Raw genomic sequence first — 19,309 nt, forward strand, 5'->3', positions numbered from 1 at the left:
GTTTTGGTGTGTTTTATCTACTTTTATAGCTGATTAAGTAGGATTCTAGTGAAAATATGCATTTTGTGGTTTAAGTATAAAAATTGCATTTCTATGGACTTTAATGGTGAAAACTTCATGTTTTTGTAGGTTTAATGATTCAATCATCAAAGGGAGTGAATTGAGAACATATTTGGATGAATATTGATGATTTCAAGTAGTTTAAAGAAGACATAAAGTGCAAGAGAGGAAATGCAATCAAGAACAAAAGAGGAAAAGTTGTGCAGCTTTGACACATTGTGGTTTTTCAGCAATATCTTGAGCTACAATGATCGGATTAAGGTGATTCTTAAACCATTTTGAAGTTAAGGATAGATCTACATTTGGTATACAGATATCGAATCCAATTCAGTCATTTTCATAGTCAAAAAGTCAAAATACAAAAGTGCAACTTTGCTGTCGCAAGCTAAAATAGAGTTCTGACCAGTTGAGAGTATTTTGGTCCTTCTCAGTCCACAAAGCTCTAAATTAGATGATTCGTAAAAGCATTGGAAAGCTAACTCAAAGGGTTACAACTTTCATGTTTTGCACAAGAGTTAGTTCGGTCTCTATCATTGAGAAAATAGTAGTTGAAATGGTGTCAAATTCACAGAAGTGAAAACGCGACTTCATGAATACGTGGCTTGAAGTCGCGTATTCTCTTCTTTTTTCTGCAACTTGCTCATCAACTTGCCATACTTTCAATTCCAGCTATCAATTCTAGCTATATCTTATCAAGAAAAGGTTGGAATGTTGGAAAGACAACTCATGAGAGTTTCAAGAGTCAAAAATAACAACTAGAAACAACTCATTTGGCTTTTGAATCCTCTATAAATAGAGGCCTTTGGAGAACATTTTAACAACTTTTGGAAGGCCAGAGAAACTCAAAAAAATGTAGTTTTCACTAGAATTTCCTTAGTTCATTAGTTAGAGTAGTATAGTATAGTTAGTGTAGTTTTTCCTTCTTGTATTTGTAGTTAGATCTGGATGAAGATTTGAAGAGCAAAGATGGAGAGTTAGAACTCATGTGACAAGGGTGACTTCTCTCCTATTGCTTTCTCTTTTGCATTTGATTTTATGTTTAACTATAATACAAGTTTGGATCTTGTTTTCATATTTTGTTAAAGTTTATGTCTAGAGTTATGGATGAACTTTCTATACCTTGTTTGTGATATTTAATTTGGTATTTGATGATATTATTTTGAACAAGTTATTTATTATTTTTGTATTTCTAATCATGATTAACCGGCCATTAATTGTGATTATTTAAATGTGTTAAGTTTGCAATGAGAATTGGAATTTAATACTAGTTCAAGGAAGTGATAAACCTAGGGAGTTCACTCACGAGAGTAGAGGAGCACCTATGTGGCTTTAATGACTTGTTTCATTTTATTTCATAGAAGAAATGAGCTTGTAGTTAATTTCATAACCACGAGAATAGGTATGGCTTAATTACAAGTATAGTTGATTCACTATAAGAGTATGTTTCATATACATTAGAAAATTACGCCATGACTAGTCAAGATAATAGCATTCACTTAACCGATAATATCATTTGCAAGAGTAGTAAGGAATTCCAGATCTCTAGGAGTTTTCTAGTGTTATTTTTATTACTTTTACTTCATATTTATAGTGTAAATTTAATTTCTTATACTTGTGATAGTCTAAATAATAAAGGAGTTCGAAAATCACCAGTAATTGAAAACCTTCCCTGTGGGTTCAACCCTAATATCCTATAGTCGCTCACGACCTGCATACTTGCAGAAAAATCGCGTGTGGGGTATTTAGGACTTTATAAATGTAAATTTTGACTATGAATGAGCTAATTGTTATATGTATATCCCGCGCTCGTCAATTTCTCACATAATTTAGCAATTATATTCACTTCAACTGAAGGCCCAATATTTTCATTTTTTTTTTCATTTTAGTAGCCAATAGTCTCTCTAGAAATCATCAACATAGATGACCACCAGTTTACTACTAGGAACTACTTTATTTCTCAATAATACTCAATTTCATCTAGTAGGCCAATGCTCTATAAACCTACTAGGAACCATTTTTGCTATCTCTACGAAATTTCATAGAGCTTCTTTTTCCAAGAATATGAAATACTTATGTCAAGTATCTTCACATTATATTCACACTTTTGATTGTATATCCATCTACACAAACTCAAAGAAAAGAATTAAGAAATCCAAAAACATGATACTCAATATCATTTAATATTGCACTTAATTGCAACTTTAAAATTCATACCCATTAATTGCAATCATAACATGGTATCACGTAAGATTCGTATAAATATTTTTTCAAAATATAGATCCATGTTCACTTGAGTATCCTCAAGTAAGTAATCTAATTCTTTGCATTAATATTTAGCAAAGAAAATAGCCCCACTATTTCTATTTTTTTTATCAATCTCATAAGAATCACCAAACATAGATTGAGGTTTATGAGTCGTAACATGACTTTCACAAATTACAAAGTATATCAAATAAAATACCCCATGATATCAGATATACACTAAGCTGATAGATTTTGAAAAAACACAAATGTTTGTCATTGTGGCTAACAAATTCTGCAAGCACGGTCATTCATAGTATGCATCATGACCTGCATCTTTTGAAGCTTTCACAATTCCAGAAAAAATTTATTCCACTCAAACTAATTCAATATAGATGGGATGACCATAGCTTCCTGACTCCCTATAATTCTTTGACAATCAATCACATATATATCCACAAAACAATATAATCTTCATTTTTTAAAAACCACACTTATTCATTAGCTTATCAAACACCACAAGTAATAGCAAAATTCTTTTAACACATGTTAAAGAATTTATGGTGCTACTTTGAAATTCAACTTCACACAAGATATTACACATTACCTAGGTTAGGCGTTTAATCCCACCCATTACCTAGGTTTCAAACATATTTTCATTTGGGAATTTCGCCAATTTGGTCCCTAAACATTTTCACTTAAACCAATTTTGTCCTTAATGAAATATTTTAACTAATTTAGTCCTTGAACTAGTTTTTTACTTCCAATGTAGGACTTTTGACAACATTTTACTCACTTCGCGTGGACCAACAGGGGTATAATTGTCACACTTGCTTAATCTGCTGCAATTATTCGAAAGACATTCCCCGCCAATGCGATTAACCTTGGAAAACAGAACAAAATTGGGGAAATTGGGATTAGAACTAGGGCTGAGGTGAACGGACGATGGAGGCCAGAATCGAACACGGAATGCGACCATCAGAGGCAATGGACAATGGCGATTCTGACAAGGATGGCAACGATCAAGTGGAGTCATCAACAAGATCAAGTAAGTCTGCACTTCAAACCTAAACCTCATCAACCGTATGCATGAGGGGCTTGAGTTGACTGCCATTGTGTGTTGGAATGGTGCTAAAAGCATTGATAATGGAAGGGGTTGAGGGAGGGAGGGTTTAATTTGGCAGCATTGTATAGCAGTGATGGGGCATGAATAGGTTAGGGGACGTTGAAATTTTTGTTAAAGTACTTATAGATTCCACATGGAAAAGATCGCCACCCTTCTGACCCCTCCGACGCCGCCACCCTCCGCCGTGCTTCAATCATTTGGTTCCGCAACGACCTTTGGGTACACGACAATGAGTGCCTCAACTCTGCCAACAACGAGTCCATGTCAGTCTTGCCCGTCTACTGTTTCGACCCGAGGGACTACGGGAAATCCTCTTCTGGGTTCGATAAGACTGGCCCGTTTAGGGCCACTTTCTTGCTTGAATCCGTCGCCAACTTGAGAAAAACTCTGCAGGCTAAGAGGGGTCTGATCTTGTGGTGAGAATTGGGAAGCCAGAGACTGTACTGGTGGAGCTGGCGCAGGCCGTTGGGGCGGAAGCTGTGTATGCCCACAGGGAGGTATCGCATGACGAGGTGAAGGCAGAGGATAATATCGAGGCGGTGTTGAAAGAGGAAGGAGTGGAGGTCAAGTACTTTTGGGGAAGCACATTGTATCATATTGACGATTTGCCCTTTAAATTGACAGAAATGCCGACTAACTACGGTGGGTTTAAGGAGAAAGTGCAGGGACTGGAGGTTAGGAAGACAATAGAGGCCCTGGATCAGGTGAAAGGATTGCCTGCTAAGGGAGACGTGGAGCCTGGGGAGATTCCGTCCTTGGTTGATTTGGGTCTCAAGAGTTTAGACAGTCTATGCTTCTTTCTAATGGCTATTTGAACGGGGGCTTATTCTTGACTGTGCTTGGATTTTGGGAATAGAGTGGGGTTGCGGAGCAAATTTATTTACTTGGATCCATGGTGTAAATCAAACCTCAATAATGATGAACTCCGAACTTGTCTAAAACTGGCTATTGAGCATTTAGTAATACGGAACTGTTTCTGTATAAAAAAAAAAAAAAAAAAATTTGTACGGGTTGGGGATACTGGGGGCAGATGGAATGCATGTTGTTTTACTCATTTTTTTATTGCAAACTTACCTCCTGGCAGAATGGAAAGCCAGCAGCAAGTGCCTCTCTTGTCGGAGGGGAGAAAGAAGCGTTGCAGAGGCTTGGAAGATATGCAGCTGAATCGCATTGGCGGGAATGTCTTTTGAATAATTGCATCAGATTAAGCAAGTGTGACAATTATACCCCTGTTGGTCCACGCGAAGTGAGTAAAATGTTGTCAAAAGTCCTACATTGGAAGTAAAAAATTTGTTCAAGGACTAAATTGGTTAAAATATTTCATTAAGGACGAAATTGGTTTAAGTGAAAATGTTTAGGGATCAAATTGGCGAAATTCCCTTTTCATTTTCTTGTTAGGCGTTTGGGTAGTTCCATTGAACAGTCTAAATATTGACAGATCACGTTTAATTTACTATTGGTGAATCTCAGCATTCATCGCGCACCCTTCTACCCTTCTTCTTGACAATCGAATTTAATTTTTCTGCGGGCGAGTCTCAGCGTTTGTTGCACACCTTTCTGTCTCCCTTCTTGGAGCGTAACCACGTCCCTCCGCGCATCTTTTTCTAATTATGACAACCTACTTTTCTTAATTATTTTGATTAACAATTGTGTTTTCTCATTCATTTTGTGTTTCATGTTTAGAAGTTCTGAGAACTCAGACTTCTTCGACTTTGCAATGTCACAGAGGGTCAATGCACTTGTTTCATTGTGGTTCACTTGTATTCGAACTACATTTGATCTGATTCCCATGATGAGATTGTAGGTAACTTTACATGAGTTTGGTCATGTGTTTTGCAACGTTATTGCATCATTTTTGCCCAATAATTTAAGCCAAATGTTGGCTTGTTATTTTATATCAGGTACAGTTGACAGAAACAGATAAACGATTTGATGTCTATGTCTTTGTCTTGAGTTTCTTCGAAACTCTAGACAAAGAGGGGCAAGCTGTAGACACCAAATTTTTGCCAAATTTTTGTCAAATTTTTATGTTTTCTTGAATATTTTCTATTTGATGAGTCATTTATTTTCTTGCATTTTAATGTATATTTTTTCTCATTTTTGTAGGTTTATTTTAAGAAAAGAAAATTATGAAAAAAAATTAAAAGCAAAAATTAAAATCAAATCATGACTAATTAAACTTACACATTTTAATTATTTTCCCTACCAAAACCACTATTAACCCATTTTTACACTCCATTTCCAGGCACCGTTCTTTTCACTTGGTAAAAAAAAACCATCATTTGACAGAGGACTCAAAAAAAAAAAAAAAAAAAAAAAACTCCCAGCCCTCGGCCTTGCTTCTTTTTCTCCCAAGACAGACACAAGAAGAAAAAACCACCCCAGGCTCTCTCTCTCGGCTCTTTCTTTTTCCCTCAAGAAGGGAAGACACAAAAACACAACAGAGAAGGACTCCAACTCCCAACTCCCCTCTCAAACTTCTCCCGTCTCCCTTTCAAAGCCACACACAAAAAAAAAAAGAGACTCCACTTACTCCCTCAATCGGGCCATCTCTTTTCTCCCAACACACTCATACACAACATCAAAAAAAGGAGTAGCAACCGGTTGGATTGAAGCTTGGAATTTCATCAAAACTTTAGCCAAGGGACAACAACCTTCATTGAGTTATTTCTTTTTTTTTTTCTTTTTTTTTCCAGCTTTTCCTTTTCTTAATTAATTAGATTAAATGCATGTTTTACTGCTTATTTGTCTCTTGTTTTTGTTCTTTTGTTGTTGCTACTGATGTTGTTGAAGTTTTAGGGGCTGTTTTGCTTTAATTTAGCCCTTTGATGTTGTTTTCTTGTCAAATTAAAATCATGGTTGTATTGTAGAAGTTGTAAGGAGTGTTGTAGTACAAATTTTATGGTTTTTGGTGAAGGTCTGAGAGTTTTAAAAAAATAAAAAGCTAGACTGATTTCTTGGCATTTTCACCACTTTCGGTTCTTTTTTTTTTTTTTTTTTGTAAAAACTAAGCCCAAAAATGAATTTTACTCGAAAATCGAGCGGAGAGGTGTATTTTGATAATTTTTTGCGATTGGAGAGATCACTGTTGGTTCGGTAGCACTGAGAAGGAGAAGAAGAAGGGGGAAGAAAAAAAAAAAGAAGGATAAAGAAGAAAAAAAGTGTTGGGCTAATTTTTATTTTTTTGGAGGGCTTGTTTCTTGATTTTCAGTTGGGCCAAGAGTTATTTTTGTGTTGGGTTTCGATTGGACTGGTGACTGCGTTTGGGGTTTAGCTTCGTAAATTTAGTGGGCTGGTCCACTCCATTACGATTTGTTATACTTTGGGCTGAAGGGATTTTTGGCCCAGAGAAAACAAAAGGTAGTCCAATGGCCTTGTATTCCTAAGACATCAGAAACGGATTTTGCAAATTAGCCATTGATCTTTGGAGTAGTTTTACTGTAGCCTTAAAAACTTTTAATTTATTTCAATTAGATGCTTAATTTAATTATAATTTGGTCCCTAAACTTATCTTTTATTTAATTTTGACCCCTAAACTTTTTGACCCCTAAACTTTTGAAAAAATATTTTTGGCCTCAAAGTTTTCTAATTTTTGCTATTTAGTCCCTTATGACTTTTTGACTCTCTGTATTATAATTGTTTCTTTTTTTTTTTAATAGCTAGTTATGTTACTTTTGAATGTATTCGATTTGTAAATTTTTAGTTGCCCTTAAGTTTCTTTATGTTTGACATATTAATGTGAATTTGTTATTATTATTATTATTATTTCTAATTAAATTGGTGCCATGATTCTTTTGTTCATTTTGAGTATAAATAGGGCAGTTTGACTCCATTTAATCACCACTTCAAAAGGGAGGTACCCCTATTATTATTATTATTTCAATGTCAATTATGTACTCTTATGTGCTCTTACGTGCTCCTATGTATTTATATATTTTTATATGCTTTGTTATTTATTTGATTCAAATGTTCATTCAAAATTTCTTATATTTGTTTAGTTAATTTTATAATTATTTGGGAGGTATTTAAATACCTCGAAATGTAATAGATTGGATAAGTAGGTTTGTTTTATCATGTTTTCCCACTTTAGATTGCAATTGGATCTTCTATTGTAATAGATAGGATAGATAGGTTTATTTTATTATATTTTCCCATTTTAGATTATAGTTAGATTCTCCGCTGTAATAGATAGGTTTTGTGTGTTTATGTGGTTTATGTGCCATATGTTTTATCCGCTTTCCTTAGGATTTTTGCATCTAGATATTATGTTTATGTGTTACGTGCTACATGCTCTTATGTGCTTATTTGTTTTAATTTACGCCTTATTTGTTTTATTATGTATTATTAATACATGACGTCACTACACTAGTCTAATGTTAGTTGTGGTTTCTCTCTTCGCTTACTTGCTAGTCCAACGTTAGTAAGGTTTTTTAGAAATGGGCTAGTCCAACACTACACCCTTAGATCGTTCATGCATTAGATTCATTTTTTTTGTATGAGATTCATTACATTTTCATGCATTTTTTTTTATCTTTTTTCATTTGCATGATATTTCCTATTATATTTTCCTCTACTCCCTACCTCTATAGGTGTTAATCATATCATTTAGAATTGCATGTCATTTAAGAAATTGCAAAATAAGTTAGTTCATTTGCTTGTCTAGATTAGGAAAATTATTCTTGGAACATGGAAATGAATGATTATAACTTTTTAGTTTAAATACCCATCAATCCCTGTATAAGAAAATTATGCCACAAGTTTTTGCCTCCCGTACCCATTATGCTACATTTCTTTTCCTCTGATCACTTACACCTATGTATATAATTTAATTTAATTTTCTTTTCTTTTAATTTCATCGTTGGCATACTCGTGATACATTCAAGAAATTATTTTGGCCTTCGCAATTAATGCGATTGGTATCAATTAAACCCTTGAATGGATATTTTTTCCCTTTCAATATTTTCTAAATTTAGATTTGCATTCATGTAGAAAACTTTCAAACGTGATAAATTTAAGGGTTAGATTAGAGAAATTTTAACTAAACCACGCAACTAACTTAGACTAGGTTGAAAGGGTGCCATAGGTTTGAGTCAATTGAACTTTTGTCTTTCCTTTTTTCAACTGTAACTCCCGATCTCATTTTCTCTTGTTTTCAAAGACCTGGAGTTGTCAAAAAGGGTTTTATTAACATTTTTGTTAAACATATTTTTTGGGTGACTTGGTACACCCAAACTCAATACCAAGTGGTGATTCCTATTTTTTATAAAACCCTTTTTGACTAATTTTTGGGCCCAAAATGTTGCATTTTTTAAAGTCTCATTTTAGGTCCTTTTTCACATATTCTTTTAAATAAAATCACATCCTAGTAAATACCATTTTCATCGCGAAAAATGGGGCGCGACAGGAACCTTATATATGAGTGAAAGAGTGTTCTTGAGAGATGAGAGAAATTACACTAGGGTTAAGTTTGGATTCAAATTGTATTCTTGGATGAATTTTATTCTCTCATAATAAAGAACAAGTCTTCTTTCTATGAACGTAGGATCAATGATGGAATCGAATCACGTTAAATTTTGTATGTCATTTATCTTTATACTTGAGATTTATTTGTCATTAAATTATTGTATACTTGATATTTTAATGGTTATTTATTATTCTGTGCTTGGATTCAACAAAAATCAGTGCAATCCTGTATTCTATATCAATTTAGATATGTTTACCCTAGGCATTGTTTAGGTGGAGGTTTGCGCTAGTGAAAGTGAGGCCTAGATTTTTTTTTTTTCAATTTTTTTTCCTTTAAAGATTCGATAGCCGTTAGTATTGAAATATGTTAGGTACTGATGAACGTAACATCAGATTGTGAAAATTAAACTTATAGTCAAGCTATTGAGCCCTCTCATGTCTTGACTTAGAATAATTTTTCATAAACATTTAGTTCTCATAATTTTTGTTCTTTCTTTGTGCTTCTTCCATCCCTCTCGTATTGTAATAATAACAATAATAACAACAACAACAACAACAACCCAAAAAGAATAGCATTTAGTACATCAACTAACAAGAGGTGAAAGTGATTTAAAATTTGTGGACGGAGTTATTCCAGACGATGCTTACTAAAATATAACATGTACACTATCGCATTTAACAGTACATTATGTGTAAATTATAAGTGAAACATTGTTAATGACACTCTATATCTTCATTTTTTTTAAAAAAGAAAGCACATAAAGAAAATAGAGTGACATTAACAAAAAAAAATGGACTATCAATAATATTTCACTTCTAAGTAAATCTATACGTGGTGTGAAAAATTGTGTCAGCTATTTTGATTATGAATATTTATCTGTTTTTCTTTTGTGCTGTGGTATGGTTTTCTAATAAAAGAAATGATATCCCATTGAAACTTTTTAATTTTCTTTTCCAAGAAGTCCTTCCAACATGTTTGGAAATTGGAAATGAACCTAGGAAGGTAAAAATATTTTGTGCTCCAACTGTGCCAAAACTATTTTGACTAAATCTACCCTTATCAAGCTACCAATGCCGGCCAAAACGAAATCAAAGCTGATGCGTTATTTAGTGTGAGCCATGTGCGCATGTTTCCTTTTATATATTATTTTGGTACTTTCATTGTCTCTTCTCCAATATAGTTTTGGTCAATTTACATTTATTTTTCTAGTACTTGCCTTGTGGACAGTTATTAAATATCTAATTTAAACCCAATTTTGTATCTCACTTAAGTTTCATAATAACTTAATAATTGAAAGCTCTGTTAACAGATTCCGATTAAATATCATTAGCTAAACCCAATTTGCATATATAATTATTGAGTTCAAAGTACTGGCCAATTTATGTATACAAATATAATAAATAACAAGGTCATACACTTCAAGTTTACCGAATACCCACCAAAGGTTATTATGTTGTTCAATTCAAGCATATTAGAGGAATTGCATCCATATGGTCCACAAATAAGTTCAGTGGCAGAGCCAGGATTTTTTCTTTGGGGGGGCCAAAATTTTTTCGAACAAAATTACCTTAATATGTTATGTTCAAAATAATTTTTATTTTATTTAAATATATGATATCTTAAAATATCAAATATTAACTTTAATTATAAAGGTATGTCTATTTTATAAATATGTAACATAGTCATAACTAAAATTAAGACAAAAAATAACCTTTGATTAAATATCTTATAACATCACAAACCATCTAAGTTGCACATTATGAGAAGATGCTCCAATATGTCACTTGTGCAAAAATAAAAATATAATTATCAATATAAATATAACTATTTTCAATTAAAAAAAGATAAAAGTTATGTTAGCCTACATTGAAATTTCATCCTTTTTTATTAAAAGTAAATTGAGATTTACGTTCTTTTATAGAATCGAGGACACTAAAGACTCATCATGCTTTTTATATAGTAATAGATTTATCCCATGTAAGTTCAAATAGCAAGTGTCGTCATTAAAGTAGAAAATAGGAAATTAACATGCTAACCACAAATTGAACAATTGGTTCAAGATACAACTGCATCACCTTTATAGTAAAATTATTTGGGCCAGCCCTTGAGCCCTCGATTATATTATGTCCAGAACCCGGGAACCTCGTGATTACTGCAAAACTCAAATACTGCACATGTTGTACCCTGTGATTACTCCACAAGACGTTAAACAGCTAAACCAAAAAAAAAGTTCACGAAATATATATAGAACCAAACTTGCACTCATGTGCTCTTCCAAGCTAAAGCTGAACAAAAGTCCACGAAATATCAAACCAAACTTGCTCGTCATATGCCCTTCCAAGTTGACAAAGGTGGAGTTTCAGAACTTTGCCAAGTGCTGATTTCAGGCCCGTATCTCTCACCCTTGACTCCAGCCGAAGTAATAGATTCGAGTTCTGCCATTTCCTCTGCGGACAGTTTTACAGACAAAGCTCCTATATTCTGATCGAGGTTCTCAATCTTGGTAGTGCCAGGTATGGGGCAAACATCATTGCCTTGGTGATGGACCCAGGCTATATATAGGGGGTTTTCCGGCGGCTTGGGGGGGGCTTAAGCCCCCACCAGCCCCCCCTTAAATCCGTGGCTGAATAAGTTGATTGCTAGTTCATTTTCATGCAACTTAAACCTTTCCAATGATTGCCTTATCAGTGTTGGCATCCATCGTTGCAACACAACTTGGAATCTCACACCTCATATGTAGCAAGTAATTAAAATTTCCAGGTAATTCATGAAATGCTTTCTCACAAACATCATTCAACAATTCTATATAAGAATATTTATCAAGATCGACATTAGGAATACTGATTCTCTTTTCATTGTGGTGAACTACAATGTCATGTGCAACCATAAGTGACATCCTGTTTTATACAATTAATCATTAGTATCATAGTTGTTACTTACTAAAATCAGAACTTGAACAATAAACTCAAAACCTTCGTTATTATGTAATAACATCTAAGAGCACCTTTCAGAATACCAAAAACTCCTTAATCCATTATAATTTTTTTTCATTTACCCACATTAGATAGCTTTATTATCCCGAAACAATCTTAACTAATCTTTCATTCTTCCATTATCATCCTTTATTGCTCAACAAGTTTTACGAGTGGTGCAACTAGTAAATTACATATAAAAATATTATACTTGGAAGACTTATTTTTCCCCATGTTTCTAGCACTCTAGGGACCGATTTTGTAAGGGTATTTGAGTCACTTTATTGTTGTTGAAGATGACATCTGGTCACATCAAAATGAAAGGGAAGGGCAGTGTAATTTTTGATATTGGAAGGTATTTATGTGTAATTATCAGAAACCTCCCCTAAAATATCCCTAACTTGAATCTAATCTTGCATTATAACTTGTTTGGAAAGCCTACGCTTGGTTTAAATTATTAATGGTTAAATTTGTGAACACTCAGCGTACCTTGATATTAGGACTATATTACAATGATTACATAAGATCGAAGAACTAGGGCTTATTCTCGTTTATTGCAGATTTTGTAAAATCTCATTGTGAAAAATAATTAAGGACAATAATCAAAATCAACTAAAAGTTACTATGTGCTAGAATATGGATTTTAAATTTTCTTCTATTAAAAATTTTATAATCCAGATACAAAAATGAATGAGAGCATAAAAAATACTAATGATTATCTAAAATCAAAATCTATAATCAAGCGAAATAATTGTAAAAGAACAAGCCCTAAAAGATAGATTTTTTGTGTACTAAATATCATTCAGTAGAATGAAAATTTCTTCCTACTTTTTCACTGTATCAGCATTTCTTCAAGAAACTTCAAATTTCGGTGATTGACATTTTAAAGTATCCCGCGCTTTATATGAATTGGGGCTAATTTCTGCTTTGACTTCAACGCAATCATATACTACTTGGCCCAATGTTGGCTTTAGAGACCATTTGAATTGCTATTTTTTGGAGTTTTTGTAGAAAAATATATTGTAATGACTTGATGCGTGTAAAGTAAAAAAATAATTGAAAAATGTGTTCACAAAAAATGTACAATTTTTTTTAAAGAAAAATAGCTTTTTAAACAAGGCCAAAGCATAGGCAGGTTGGAACTACGCCGAACATCAAGGGCTAAAGTGGGTAAACTTGATGCTACAACACAAACTTATTTCGTTCTGGTCATCCTCAAAGGAATTCCAATTTGTCCTTCAAAATATCGTATGAGCGAACTAGGCTGTACAATGGCACAGTTTAGGCCAACCCAACATTTTAGTTTCATTAGGACAAACAAGGAATTTTAGTTTCAATAACCTCTTGTTTTCTATGGAAAATATTGGATTATAAGAAAAAAATTTAAAAGGTACACCTTTTATATGGTATTGTTAGTATATACACTTACTGTTCTAGCTAAATGTATGCCACACATACAAAGTTTGATATTTAAATTTAAATTAAGATGATGTGATAAGTTCTAAATTTATTAGTGTATATATTGATAGTGTAAAAAAAATTAATTCTTGTTTTAATATGCAAACATGCTGGAGAGTGAAAGTTTAAGTTAAATACAAACTTTAGAAAAGCAGCACATATGATTAGAAACACTGACAATGTAAGAACAACTAATTCTTAATATGCAAACACGCCGGAGAGTGAAAGTTTAAGTTGTAAACAAACTTCAGAAAACCAGCATGTATGATTAGAATATCTATCTTCTACATGGTAAAGTTCCTGCCCTTTTTCTAATTTTTTTGGTTAAATAGTGGTAAGTTTACTTCTATGGTTTAGATAAAAGTGTAAACTGATACAGGTCAATTTTATGTCGATCTTGGAGCTACAAGTGTTTGCGACTATGCTTTTTTTTTTTTTTTTTTTTTTTTTTACGGCAATGATAACATTTTTATAAACTAATTTATGCTAATCTATAGGGTGGGGAGTCTAAAGATACTGTGTATTAGGAGCTAATAGGTATAAGAATTTGACTAGACCAAAGAGGTACTATGCCACCTTTTTTGAAGTTTTTTTTATTGTAGGTGAATTTCAAACCTCCTAATTTACAGTCCAAAGAGAGATTTAGTCCCTGTTTGGTGGTCACTGTGTCAAAGTTCAGTGGTTTTGCCACTGCGGTTTTTCAATAGTGAGTTTTATGTTGAATTCTCTGTGACACCATGATGCATTGATAGCAGGGAGTGACATAGAAAAACTCCTAGGGCGTGATGCGTCTGTTACCAGAAAATGAATTACAATGGATTACGAACAAATATGGCGCAAGAGGCACATTGCCAAAAGAGAGGTGGAAATATGAGAATCGGCTAACGAGTAACCAGTGGATATTTGTTATGACAGCCTCAGTTTTAATTTTTGGTAAAAAAAAAAAATTAGAAAAGTGTTTAAATGTAATGATATCAATAATGTAAATGCATGTATTTATGTGATAAATTATACACAATTTAAGTGTATTAATATATATTCGCTGAAGACCTACTAAAAAATCCAAAAAAAGTAAAGTGGTCGATAGTAAGGGAGCTGCAATAACTCGTCTCTTTTTTCAAATATTTGGTAGATAACATATTATAACAATGTCTAGTTTGAAAATGTTTTTGGTACCCTAAAGTAAAGGTTTTCCTAAGTTATAGATTATGTGTTGCCTTAATAATTATAACACCAATAATGATTTAACTAATCATTCTTTTATTTTTTTTTAAAAAAATTTGAACATGAAATAATGTTAAAAATTGTTTTGATCTTATACTACATAAATTCTAATTGCTATCGTTTCTTTATAAACAACATACAAAATGTGAAAAAAGTTAATTAACACAAGAAATAACCATTTTACCATAATAAATTGATAATAACAATTCATCATTTTTCTACAACAAAATGACACATTATTCAATTTATACTATATATATAATTTTCTTCAATAATAAGTGGGGGGGAGACCTACCCCAGCCCCAAATCCTCCATTCTCCCTCCATGAGACTATCCTCCTTTTTTACTATTCTCCATTAGTGGGAGGAAATCTAGAATGAGCACTCTTGCTTGTTCCTCTAACTAGCCCTGGATGTTGTGCAAAATACTTATATACCACATCCTGTCCATTTGAAACACCAACATTTGAAAGTACGTCTGCAGGTCGGCTTGCTTCTGAAAAAAAATGAGAAATAAATAGAAGCTGCTAATTATAACTTTCTAATTCATGGACTTCTTGTAGAAATGTGCCATGGGTACGTAGCCTTATCTTAAAGTATCTTTATAAATACTAAAGAGTCAGCCTCAACATGAATCAACATAACCCCATAGTTGCACACAAGCGAACACCAAAGAAAGTTTGACTGGTCTAAGAGTGGCAATGTGTATGGTTTTAAAGTTTATGATGACAAAATCTTGGTAGCCCCAAATTCTAGGGATTAAGTGCAAATGAAGTTCACTAATAAATACTTTTACTGCTTCATATTTTCTTTTTATTGGCTATGATTAACAAAAATCCATTGCTACATCTCAATCCATGTCAAAAAATAGCTCAACACAATTTATTAATGTGCACATAATATTTCTATAATCATTGTATCCAAACAGAAGAATGATCCAAGGGAAAATGAATCTATGAAGATATTGTATAAAGAAAATTACTCCAAATAGAAGCTAGAAAATTAAGAGACTTCTGAGCAGAATTCTATAGATTCTAAGCAGATTTGGTTGCAAAGAGGGAAGAAAAGGTGTGGGAGGACAGAGGAGAAGAAGGAGTAGAGAAGAAGGAGAAATGAGGAAGCAGAAAGAGAAAGACGAAGAGAGAGGAGAGAGGAGGAAAGGGGGGAGAGGGCGGTGGTGGAAAAGGAGGATGTGGAGGGGAAGGGTGTTGGTGGTAGACGGTGGTGTATGGTGGTGTATAGTGGGTGATAGTGGTAGATAGAAGAAGAAAGAGGTTGTAGGATTTTTTTTAAAAATTTTTTTCATATTTTTGTTAGGTGTATTTGAGATGTATGTGAAATGTTTTTGGAGTATATTTGGAATGTGCTATTGTAGCTTTTTATTTGACCAAGTATTGGATTTTCAAAAAACTTGGAATCCAAACAGCGCCGTAAATATTTGATTTTCAAACACTTTTTTTTAAGATGAAAGAGAAGTTCTTTTCTTTTTATGGACTATTTAAGTAGTAGAGCAAATGACCCAAAAGTTATTAGACAATTTAGAATATCTTATTTGAATCAAATTTTTATACACCGATATTGTAGTAATTCTTTTACACTAACAATTATGGATATTATATAGAAGTAACAATCTGGCCAGGTCTTTAAAGGTGTTATACTTGTCTTTAGATTTTAAGTTATACTTGCCAGTGAATCGACTAGGAATATACTTATCTTTAGATTTTAAGTTATACTTGCTTGCAATTGTGTATTTGTTTTGGAAAGGTACTGCCATGTTCGATTTTAGTAGGAAATTTAAGATTTTCAAAGTGTAAATTTAAGGATTTTAGTTTTGGAACCAAGGTAAAGAGTTTGGCAAATGGCCAATTTGATTCTTATTTACAAGGTTCGGGTTGTGGTCGTTACATGTAGAGAAGAATGTAAAATTAGAGAAGTAAATGAATTATTGAAGATAAGAAATTATGCCTCGTCTAAATAGGAGACATGATTGAATTATTGGTAAAAATAAAGAAATAGAAATTCCAAGAAAAAAAGATGGGGACTTGGGACTTGGGGCTCTCTAAGAAGTTTAAATTGAAAAGTACTTTTAATATACATACATATATGCATACATATGTACATATACATATATACTCTATATGTATGTATTTGTATATGTATGTATGTATGTATGTACACACATACATATATAAATGTATATTTATGTACGTATGTATTTATATACATATATGTACATGTATACAAACATATACGCGCACACACACACACAAATATTATAAATATGTACATGTGTGTGTGTATATATATATATATATATATATATATATATGGAATCCTCAAAGAAAAAGTAAACCATATGGTATGATAAGTAATGCTGACGCATTAAAATATTTATGCCTAGGAGGTTTATAGCAGGGAGAAGATCACGGCCCCTATAACAAATCAAGGAAACGATTGGAGAGAGATTAGAAAGGAAAGAAATGAAAATTAAGAAACTAGGTGTGAATCACGAACTCAGAAGGTTCAACAAACAAATTTAGGCTCAAGGCACGAACATACGAAGCTTCAAATTAATAAGACCAAATCTGTTAAATCCAAAATAACTTCAACCCCCCAAGATATAAACTTCGGTAATCAAGCTAATCAAAACATAATCTTAACAAATACTTTTTCACAGTTTCCTGGAAATTTGATCGATACAGTAGGAAAATGTAATTTACTTTCTTTCTTTCCATAAACTTGCGTGCATTCAATGACCAGAATATATTATTACCCTATGTGAGCCTATGTCCACATCAACAAATTCTCACTTTCTATTTTCAACACTCGATCTTCAAATTCCTTGGCTTCTAAGTAATTACCTTTTTCATATGTAACTTCAACTTATGCTACTTCTGTTCATAAAAGATTGATCATAATAGACAAGAAAAGCTATGGAGAAAGCCTTGAGCCATAACCAAACGAAATCAATGTCTTTCCTGCGAGCCTTAAGCCATAACCAAACGAAATCAATGCCTTTCCTGCAAAATCACAGCCCACGTTCTTCTTCTAATGCTACATCAATTCGGGGCTCAAATCCATTCCGAATCTCTCAGGATATCCCCCCAGATATCATCATTGAAATCCTAACAAGGCTTCCGGCAAAATCCCTTCGGAGATTCGAGCGCGTCTCAAAATCATGGCTTTCGTTGATCTCAAGTCCTGATTTTACAAAAGAACAACTCAGTTACCGTGCTTCTGTAGACAACAAATCCGTATTGGTGTTTAGCAAAGACAGCGAGGGTTATTCTGCCAAATATTTTTCTATTAACTCTCTGTTGAATGAAAAGGAGCCCACTGATGTAGTTCAATTAGACCATTGGCCGGCAGGATTCTCTCATGAATATGTTACGAATTTGGGTAGTTGTAACGGGTTGCTATGTATTGCTTCCATAAGTCAAACTTCGTTCCCATGGATTCTACATGCTAGAAATTGTAACTTTTTCTTGTGGAATCCCTCTGTTGGAAAAATTAAGATATTGCCCAATTTAGGCGCTCAACTTAATGACGATTGCGTCTACGTTGGCTATGGTTTTGGGTACGATGAAGTTAATGATGATTACAAAGTGATGGGTATAATTGGTTCCTTTTATCCTACAGCGCAGCGTGCACTTTATGTTTATACGACGAAGACTGGAATTTGGAGAAGAACTGCAGAAAATTTTCATGGTGATATCCCTTGGGATTGTAGCCCTGGTGCATTTGTGAACGGGAGACTCCATTGGGCGGTAAAGAAAAGGACCAATGGATCTGATATTGTTTGTTTTGATTTAGCAACGGAGAAATTTGGGATGCTGGATGGACCTTATCATGATAATTCTTATGCATATGTGAAAATATTTGCAGCTAGCCTCGGTATGTTTGTTGACAAAATTGAAGGTAACTCAGGAGTGTGTGAAGCTTGGGTTATGAAGGAATATGGAGTAACTGATTCTTGGACTAAGATGTTTGCAATACCATGGAAGAAGAACGCCAGTATGTTATCATGTTCCACCGTATTTTGCAGATTGGATGATGGTAAATTTTGTTTGCTATTAGATGGTGTGCTCGGGCTCTATAATCCAGAAGATAATTCTTTGAAGAATCTGAATGATTTTCTTGGAAGTGCTTGGATTGTAAGTGCCACTCCTTTCATAGAAAGCTTGGTCATGCCTAGCGCCACTGGCATTGTGGAGATGGAGGACAACCAGAAGAATAAGGGCAAAGTATTCTTTTCTGCGGTAAAGGATACATTGGTCAAGAAATTATCTCATCTCCTCGACAAGTTCAAGTGATCGTGTAGTTTCACATAGTGGTGGTTCACAATATATATTTCGGATTGCTTTGGAACTTTTCTTTTCTTTTCTTTTCTTTTTTTGGTAAGATGCTTTGGAACTTTTCATTGTTTTCATCCCATTCGGGTTTCATGTTTAATTCAAATTGAGATCATTCGAATACTCTTTATATTCTTGACAATTTTAGTCGTACAGTTGAGTGCAATAATGCATGAAGTAGTCTAGAATTCCCAACTTTATGAAGTATAATCCCTTGAAAAGCGAACTAAAATTTGAATACATTTAGAGCATTAATATGTAAATTAAGAAAATTTAAACACATGTCAAGTGCTATCATATGTACCGATGATGTCCTATAAACTTAAAAGAGGGAGTTGGGATAGGAGCAATACTATTTTTGTCCACGATCAACACCTTCAGTGTGTGAGCAATTCTATCAGTGGTTGGTCGAT

At 33.4% G+C, this 19,309-nt stretch overlaps 1 protein-coding gene and 1 pseudogene across 1 annotated transcript; both read left to right on the plus strand.

Moving 5' to 3' along the window:
- The first annotated feature begins 3,246 nt into the window (after positions 1-3,246).
- LOC113735673 (blue-light photoreceptor PHR2-like) lies at positions 3,247-4,257 on the plus strand (annotated as a pseudogene).
- A 13,298-nt stretch (positions 4,258-17,555) lies between these two features.
- On the plus strand, positions 17,556-18,857 carry LOC113735674 (F-box/kelch-repeat protein At3g23880-like). Its single transcript, XM_027262668.1, has one exon. It carries the CDS (start codon positions 17,556-17,558, stop codon positions 18,855-18,857), a length of 1,302 nt encoding a protein of 433 aa, XP_027118469.1.
- The last annotated feature ends 452 nt before the right edge of the window (positions 18,858-19,309 follow it).

The sequence above is a fragment of the Coffea arabica genome, chromosome 3c, assembly GCF_036785885.1.
Source record: "Coffea arabica cultivar ET-39 chromosome 3c, Coffea Arabica ET-39 HiFi, whole genome shotgun sequence".
NCBI lineage: Eukaryota > Viridiplantae > Streptophyta > Magnoliopsida > Gentianales > Rubiaceae > Coffea > Coffea arabica.